The 8,668-nt window shown below is 47.8% G+C and overlaps 1 protein-coding gene across 1 annotated transcript; it reads left to right on the top strand.

The window, feature by feature from the left end:
- The first annotated feature begins 259 nt into the window (after positions 1 to 259).
- Positions 260 to 2,168, top strand: LOC149329434 (uncharacterized). The gene is made up of 3 exons (XM_089562224.1): positions 260 to 670; positions 771 to 1,031; positions 1,372 to 2,168. Exons 1-3 carry the CDS (start codon positions 478 to 480, stop codon positions 2,166 to 2,168), a joined length of 1,251 nt encoding a protein of 416 aa, XP_089418350.1. The 5' UTR covers positions 260 to 477.
- The last annotated feature ends 6,500 nt before the right edge of the window (positions 2,169 to 8,668 follow it).

Here is an 8,668-nt window from a genome sequence, read left to right as displayed (position 1 = left end):
TTTAATATACTCCACAAGATATCGGATGTCCATGTAATGTTTATGTTATGCTCATTAATTCATACAATCTTCACTTTTATGACAGTGGATGTCCACTTAACACAGCACTATGATAAAGCTGCTTGTTATGGGTCAGCAGTGCTGCAGATTATTATAATTATGATCAAATCAGTAAAGTACATCCAAACTTGTTATTGAAAAAGCAAGACTCGTGTGTCATCTCTTTGTCGAATTCCAACATGAATAAGTTAGCGGTTTAACCGAGAGAAGCATTTATGGTGCGCGTTTAGCATTGCAAAAGTCTATATTTTCAGGTTTGAGGGCACCATCTGTCTTAAAATATGTTGTGAATTTAGTTTTCTATGATAGGCTTTCTGAAATATAATCCTGACTCAACTTTGTTTTTTAGGGCGGCGGCTCTACGTTGAGACAGATCCCCCTGCCACAGAGAGGACAGCAGGGGGCGCACGTAGAGACATGAACCTTGCCATACAGCTGGAGACGTCAGTGAATGGTTTCAAAGGGCCATCACCTTTTACAGCTCTTGCATACCTGGACGTCGTGTGGTGCTATACTGTGGAGTATATTCACTGTGTACTCCTCGGTGTTGCAAGGCAGTTTACCGACTACTGGTTTGAATCATCCAACTGCCGGGAGCGGTACTACATAGGTGAGCACTAGCAGCCTTTCTACATGTTATGTGTATTTCACATACCTATGCCTTGAGCTATCTCCTAAGTGCAGTTGTGCACTTTCAACTTTGTTTGCAGGGCGGCCAGCTACCATAAACGCTGTCAACAGACGCCTCCTCAGCATTAGGCCACCACATCACATCACACGCTTGCCTCGCACACTTCTGGAAAGACATTTCTGGAAGGCACATGAATGGCGAAATTGGTTGCTGTTTTACTGCATACCTTGCTGCCATGATGTGCTACCATCCAAGTATGTGACACATTTTGCTCTGCTCTGCGAGGCCATTTTCATCCTTCTGCGTGAGCAACTTTCGACTCCTTCCATCAACTATGCAGGTAAGCCTAAACTCTCCTGCCTGAAATGTTTAAATTGTAATTTTTTTGTCATTCCTATTTTCTACAGAGCGCTTTATGTGACTTGAGCCAAGGCTAAAAAAAAAAACAGTTGTATGATGCAGGTGCCTGAGGGCGATAAATATTTGTCATCATACTATCTAACTGTCTTTAAATTCTACCTAATTAAGTAATCAGCCTATTTAATTATGAAATTTTTTATATTGATATCTAGCGTATAAACAACAGCTTCAACTGAATGTGTTTGTATTCGCGTAAATCAAATGCTATTTATGTGAGACCGCACCTACATGTAAAACTGGATGCTGCTACTTCGTTTCAGATCACCTCCTGCGGCGTTTCGTCAGCCGGGCTACAGGACTGTATGGCGAACACTGCATGAGTTTTAATGTTCACCAACTGACACACTTGGCGCAGGCTGCCCGTAACTTCGGTCCATTGTGGGCCCACTCAGCTTTTGTTTTTGAGAGTGGGAACGGCCATATTGTAAAGCTAGTAACAGCTGCAAATGGTGTGCCTGACCAGATCATAGAGCGGGTGATTATGGCGCAAGAATTTCAGCTGTTGCTTTCTCTGCCCGAAATCCCTGCGCAGTGCAAAATTCTGAGTGAAGAATTTATTTCTTACAAGAAGGTAGACAAGGCCCATTATGTAGGGGGTGCATACATGTTTGGCACACCCAAAGAGGTGCCTGCCATTCTTGCTCCTGAAAGAGCATGTTTGGAATCCCTTCTAGGTAGCGTACCTGAGATGCAAGAGCATTTCAGGTTTTCATATCGGGGTACCATTTTCCACAGTAAGCAGTACAAACGAAGCTGCAGAGAGGACAGTACCTGTTTTGAATCAAACAATGGTGACTGTTTCTTTATAAAGCGCATATTTGAGATCACTGATGAAAGGTCGGCATGCAATGGCGATGTTATTCTGCTTTGTGGCAAAATTGTTCCTGCAGAATCGGAAGTTGTGTTGCCGCCTCACATTACAGTGTGTTTTTTTTCTCAACAGTATCCTCTTGTTGCCTTGAATATTCTTGAGTTGTCTAAGCCTTGCATACTTTTGTCTTTCAGTGGTGAGGAAAACTTCCTCTGCAAAATTCCAAATCTTATTGAACGAGACTAGTCTGCTGCTGGGACCTGCCCATAAATGCAATAACAAAATGTGAAGAAAAAAATTTGACAATGAAAACTTTGCGAAAAAGGTCTGCTTCTCTGTATAGCAGCGTGCAGTAAACCATAAAGTAGAGAAGCCCTTCACTACTCCAAATGCTTTATCCTGGTTGCTATTACCTTAAATATGCAGTGAAGCTAGTGGTGACTTAGTGTGGTGACTTGTCTCTTACTATAATGGTCTTCATGCTGCGAATCACCAATACAAGGCTCTGCCCAGTCAGCTGACAGCTCCTGAATACCATTCAGTGTTGCAGAAGCTGTTGAACAGCTTCTTCCACAGTAGGTCATAAAATATAGTAAATGAAACAGCACAAGAACCAGCACACTACCACTCTAATTCATTGAACCAAAACAAAAAAAGGCTGCCTCACATTGCAGAGTGTTTTTTTTTTTCTCAACAGTATCCGCTTGTTGCCTTGAATATTCTTGAGTTGTCTAAGCCTTGCATACTTTTGTCTTTCAGTGGTGAGGAAAACTTCCTCTGCAAAATTCCAAATCTTATTGAGCGAGACTAGTCTGCTGCTGTTGTGGACTACTTTCAAAAACTGCATGAAAATACAAGAACGAATAGACAAGAAAAGACAAACACACAGCCCAGTGTAAGCTGCACTGTCTTTGGTTTGTCTTTTTATGCAGTTTTTGAAAAAGAGGTATTTGCACCAACTATCCCACTAGGAAACATTGCTAAAAAAAGTGACGTTTGCTTGACTGCTCTAAAAAAAATTTGAATTTCACCCTCCTTGCAAAGCATACATAATACAGTCATGTCGTGTTAATATCAACAGATTTAGTTACGAACAATTTTTCTGGGGATCAAACTTCTTATATGTATTTTTGCTTTCTTGATCTATGTGGAAGCTTGCTGTTTAGATGGTGGACATGGAGTAAATGCACAAGGCCTATTGGGGCCTACTTATTCTTATTCTGTGTTGATTGATGGTTAGAACAAAAGCTTGACCTCACCCATCTGTTTTGAATGCTGGACACCTTGAAAGGCAGCGTGAAATTCTAAATGCCTTAGGGACGGCCTTTTTTTGTTTTGGTTCAATGAATTAGAGTGGTAGTGTGCTGGTTCTTGTGCTGTTTCATTTACTATATTTTATGACCTACTGTGGAAGAAGCTGTTCAACAGCTTCTGCAACACTGAATGGTATTCAGGAGCTGTCAGCTGACTGGGCAGAGCCTTGTATTGCTGATTCGCAGCATGAAGACCATTGTAGTAAGAGACAAGTCACCACACTAAGTCACCACTAGCTTCACTGCATATTTAAGGTAATAGCAACCAGGATAAAGCATTTGGAGTAGTGAAGGGCTTCTCTACTTTATGGTTTACTGCACGCTGCTATACAGAGAAGCAGACCTTTTTCGCAAAGTTTTCATTGTCAAATTTTTTTCTTCACATTTTGTTATTGCATTTATGGGCAGGTCTTCTTGGGAAGTGACACTCTTGTATAAATGAGACATGACTGTACTCGTGAAGTGCGTTTTTCGGACTAAAAGTTTCAATTATGTTCCTAAATTGGCTTAGTTTTTTGGTTCATTGGGGTTTTAACGTCCCAAAGCAACTCAGGCTAGGAGGGATGCCGTAGTGGAGGGCTCCGGAAATTTCGACTACCTGGGCTTCTTTAATGTGCACTGACATCGCACAGTACACGGGCCTCTAGAATTTCGCCTCCATCGAAATTCGGCCACCGCGGCCGGGACCGAACCCACGTCTTTCGGGCCAGCAGCTGAGCGCCGTAACCACTGAGCCAATTTAAGTGTTTTGCACCACATGCTGTCTAGAGTGCATCATGCTATGTGTTAGCAACTAAATTCTATAAAAATATTGTCACGTGCTACGCATGGGCCCTGAGGAACAAAGAAGGTGTGCGCATGCTGGAAGAAAAAGAGGAACTCCAGTATCCTGCCGCTGGCGCACCAGGCTCTGGTCGACCTGTCTTGTAAATAGTATTTGTAAATAGAACCTGTAACAGTGTGGTGGAGGTGCTGGGTCGATCACCACGGACCCCTCTCGCAACCGCTGCAGCCGAAGAATCGCCGGATTGCCACCGTTGCCCATGCAAATGCCCAAGGAAGCCGAAGCATGTCCAACCGGTGTAGCAACGGCCGCTTGAAGGTCTTGAAGCTGTGCAAAGTCGTTAATCCCAGTATGTCCGACGAAGATCGCATTGGCCATCTCCTTAAGGGCATCGTAGAGGACGTCTACAGCTGTCTCATCAGTAAAGAAAATTTAGACTCGCCCACAGATATCATCAAGCACTGCCGCACCTTTGAAGCTCTAAAGCTGCGTCGAATTACTCCCAAGTTCGGTCGCCTGCCTAACGTCATCACCGTCGCCAGCGTGGATTTCCACGAGCCTGTGAATGCTGCGACTCTCCCTGACGTCATTCGTAAAATTGTGCGTGATGAACTCTCCCGGCATCAAGATCTTGGGCGCCGCAGTGAAGTCCCGTGTGAGAGCTGTTCTCTGCAGGCGGCTCCCGCCTACCGCTCCTCCCCTTGAAGTTTGTCCAGTCCGGCCCCTACCAGTGCTACTCGCATTGATTACAGCGACGCTCCCCGGATCACCCGCCCCAGCCCCAGTGCGCCAGCTCGTCCGCAACGCCACCTGCGGCAGCCGGAGTACGATGGCCGCTTCGACACTGGCTACGAGGAGTGTTATCCCGAGTGCCCCTGCGACTCACCACTTTGTTACCGCTGTGATCTGATCGGTCACATCTCTAAATTCTGCCGTCGCCGGGGCCAGTTTTCCCGCTCCCAGCGCCAATGGTCGTACCCTCGCCCGGGTTTCAATGCGCCTGTTCATGACCGTGTCTTCACATCGTCTCAGCGCCCATCCAGTTACGCGCCACCACGGAACGACTCCCCTGCCTCTGACCGAAGTCTGACTCCACCTCCGCACCGCTCTCGCTGCTCGCCTTCTCCCCAACGTCGTTACCCACCGTCACTGGGAAACTAGCATGTGCGGTCGATGGAGGTGCGGTCGCCGGATCATCGATAGTGCCAATTCCTCTGCCCATTGTTATGTTACAGAACCGCCTTGAAGTTTTAGTGGACGGTGTTTGCGTCATGGCCTTAGTGGACACTGGTACCACAGTGTCGGTGATGAGTTCTACTTTCAAGAACCGTCTGGGTCGTAAAATAATGTGCGCTTGGGATCGTGCTGTTATATTCCGGGGTGTAGGGGGAGAATCATTGGTTCTGATTGGTGTTTCTTTTGTGAATGTAGTGATCGCTGGCCACATGTTCCGAACTGAATTCACGGTGCTCCCTCGTTCTACGCGTGACATCATCTTCGGTATTGACATTTTGCACCAGTGTGGCGCTACTCTCAACTTCCGCAGTGGTGGCATATCATTAAGTCCTGGCCTTCGGTCAGCTCTCATAGAAGACTCGCCAGTGGTTGAAGTGTTTTCTGTCTCTGAAGATACCGTCGTTCCAGCAATGTCTGCCATATTCGTTCCCGTTGTGTCCTCAAGCACGATTTCTGATGCCTTCGATGCTGTGGTGGAACCTTGTTCTCTTAACTGCGCAAAGAAAAGTGTGCTAGTGCCCCGCAGCATCGTCCATGTGACCAAGGGCCATGCCACTCTTTGGACTGTCAATCATTCCAACGAACCTGCAGTATTGCCATGTGGTTTAAAACTTGCTGGCTTTGAAGAACGTTTTTCTGTACCAGTTGCCGCGATCACTGACAACGTGTCTTGTCCAACTAGACGCCGCGATCTGAGCGACTCTCAATTCCTAGCCATGGTCAACAAATCCCTACCCACTAGCAACCGCCAGGTACTAGTAGCCGTTCTTATGAAGCATGCGGACGTGTTTGACTCGGTCGCGACCAACCACCGCCGATTCCAGCTTCCCGTACCCATCACATGATCAATACTAGATCTGCACAACCGATTCGACAGAAGCCATACCGCGTCTCGCCTTCTGAACGTCAGATAATCGATGAACAAGTCCGTGACATGTTGCACCGCGGCATCATTCAGGAATCTTCAAGCCCGTGGGCTGCTCCAGTGATCCTCGTCAAAAAGAAAGATGGCACTTGGTGATATTGTGTCGACTACCGCCGGCTTAACACTGTCGCAAAGAAGGATGTTTATCCGCTACCACGCGTTGTTGATGCCATTGACTGCCTCCACTCAGCCTCCTACTTTTCCTCGGTGGATCTACGGTCTGGATACTGGCAGATCCCGATGCACGCACAAGACAAAGAGAAGACGGCATTCGTGACACCTGACGGGTTGTATGAATTTAATGTTATGCCATTCGGCCTTTGCAACGCTCCTGCCACTTTTGAACGATTTATGGATACGCTTTTACGTGGCCTGAAGTGGCAAGTTTGCATGTGTTATCTGGACGATGTTGTTATTTTTGGAAGGACCTTCGCCGAACATAACAGCCGCTTAGCCATTGTCCTAGACTGCATAGAGAGAGCGGGCCTCGTGCTGAACTCCAAGAAGTGTCGCTTCGGTGAACGCCAAATTACTGTGCTTGGTCATCTCGTTGACAAGGATGGCGTCAGGCCCGACCCGCAGAAGGTTGAAGCTGTAAGCAGTGTCAAATAAGCAGTGTCTAAAAGCCCAAATCAGTGAAAGAGCTCAGGAGTTTCCTAGGACTTTGCTCATATTTTCGGCGTTTCGTTCCCAAGTTTTCTGATTTAGCCTACCCGCTTACAAGTCTCCTGCAGAAAGACGCTCCTTTCCACTGGACTCCCGAATGCGACTCCGCATTTCAGCAGCTCAAGTTTCTCCTCACCTCGCGGCCAATATTGTGTCATTTCTGCCCCACAGCACCCACTGAACTCCACACTGAAGCCAGCGGCATCGGCGTGGGTGCTGTGCTTATCCAACGCCATGAGGGCAATCAACACATCGCTTATGCAAGTCGCACCCTCAGCAAGTCGGAACGTAATTACACTGTAACAGAGCAAGAGTGTCTCGCAGTTGTTTTTGGCGTACAATGGTTTCGTTCGTATCTTTATGGACGTGCTTTTACAGTCATCACAGACCATCATTCTCTGTGCTGGCTTGTGAATCTACGCGACCCCTGCGGTCGGTTGGCCCGCTGGGCTTTACGCCTCCAAGAGTTTAACTTCAAAGTGTCTTACAAAAGTGGCCGCCAACACGCCGACGCAGATTGCCTCTCGCGGCTGCCGCTCACGGTTACTACTTCCGATGATGAAAACTTCGACGACTATCTCGCTGCCGTTTCCCAAGAGTTTCCAGATCATGGCACTTTCCAGACAGAACAACGCAAGGATCAGCACTTGGCGCCAATTTTTGCCGAAGCCCGTGACCCGACATCCGCAAGCCCTTTCTGTATTCGCGACGGTTTACTCTATAGAACGAATTACTCGCCTGGAGGTGAGCGCTTTCTCCTCGTCGTTCTGGCTACTCTGTACTCCTCTGTTCTGCACGCAATGCATGATGACGTCACGGCTGGGCACTTGGGGTTTGCCAGGACCCTTAACCGCATCAAAGAACGTTTTTACTGGCCAAAAATGCGTCACATGGTTCAGCGCTACGTGGCCACCTGCGTGCAGTGTCAGCGGTTCAAGCTTCCCACAACTTCTTCGCCTGGACGCCTGCATCCTGTGCCACCTCCAAGCACACCGTATGAACAAGTTGGTCTCGATCTGCTCGGCCCGTTTCCCCGCTCGTCCAACGGTAACCGCTGGGTCATCGTGTGCGTTGATCACCTCACCCGTTACTGTGAAACCGCCGTCCTACCTTGCGCCACCGTTGCTGAAGTCTCACTCTTTCTTCTTCATGCTGTCATCCTCCGGCATGGACCTCCTCGAGTTGTTATCAGTGACCGCGGTCGCCAGTTTACGGCAGATGTTGTGGAAGAGCTTCTGCATCTTTGTTCATGCCATTTTCGCCACTCGACACCGTACCACCCCCAGACGAATGGACTGGTTGAACGTACCAATCGGACACTTATGGACATGCTTGCCATGTATGTCGATTCCCGCCATAAGAACTGGGATGACATGCTTCCCTTCATTACATACGCCTATAACACGTCGAGGCATGAAATAACTGGCTAAAGCCCATTCTTCCTTCTTGATGCCCGTCCGCCTCGAAGCTCCCTCGACAGCATCTTACCTTTCTCTCTCGACACCGAGCCTTCTATTGCCAACACTCTATGTCGCGCTGAAGAAGCCCGTCTGATTGCCCGGATACGCACCTTGGCATCGCAGGATCGCTCTAAGCAGCGTTATGACCACCGGTGCAAGGATGTCTGCTACCTGCCCGGTGACGTTGTATGGTTGTGGACGCCTCTACGCAAGCATGGTTTATCACAAAAGCTGCTGTCCCACTGCACAGGCCCATTCATTGTTGTTGCTCGCCTCAATGACCTCAACTATGTCATCTCTCCCCGATCAACGCAAGGACGCCGCTCAAGGAAAACCCAAGTCGTGCATGTCGCACGGCTAAA

This window comes from Amblyomma mixtum, chromosome 9, assembly GCF_055824585.1.
Source record: "Amblyomma mixtum isolate Tamu chromosome 9, ASM5582458v1, whole genome shotgun sequence".
Lineage (NCBI taxonomy): Eukaryota > Metazoa > Arthropoda > Arachnida > Ixodida > Ixodidae > Amblyomma > Amblyomma mixtum.
This window is presented reverse-complemented; position numbering and strand designations above follow the sequence as displayed.

Coding starts and splice junctions, on each gene's coding strand:
- LOC149329434 (XM_089562224.1), top strand. CDS start 478: ATGAACCTTGCCATACAGCTGGAGACGTCAGTGAATGGTTTCAAAGGG. Junction 671..770: donor CCGGGAGCGGTACTACATAG/GTGAGCACTAGC, acceptor CTTTGTTTGCAG/GGCGGCCAGCTACCATAAAC. Junction 1,032..1,371: donor TCCTTCCATCAACTATGCAG/GTAAGCCTAAAC, acceptor ACTTCGTTTCAG/ATCACCTCCTGCGGCGTTTC.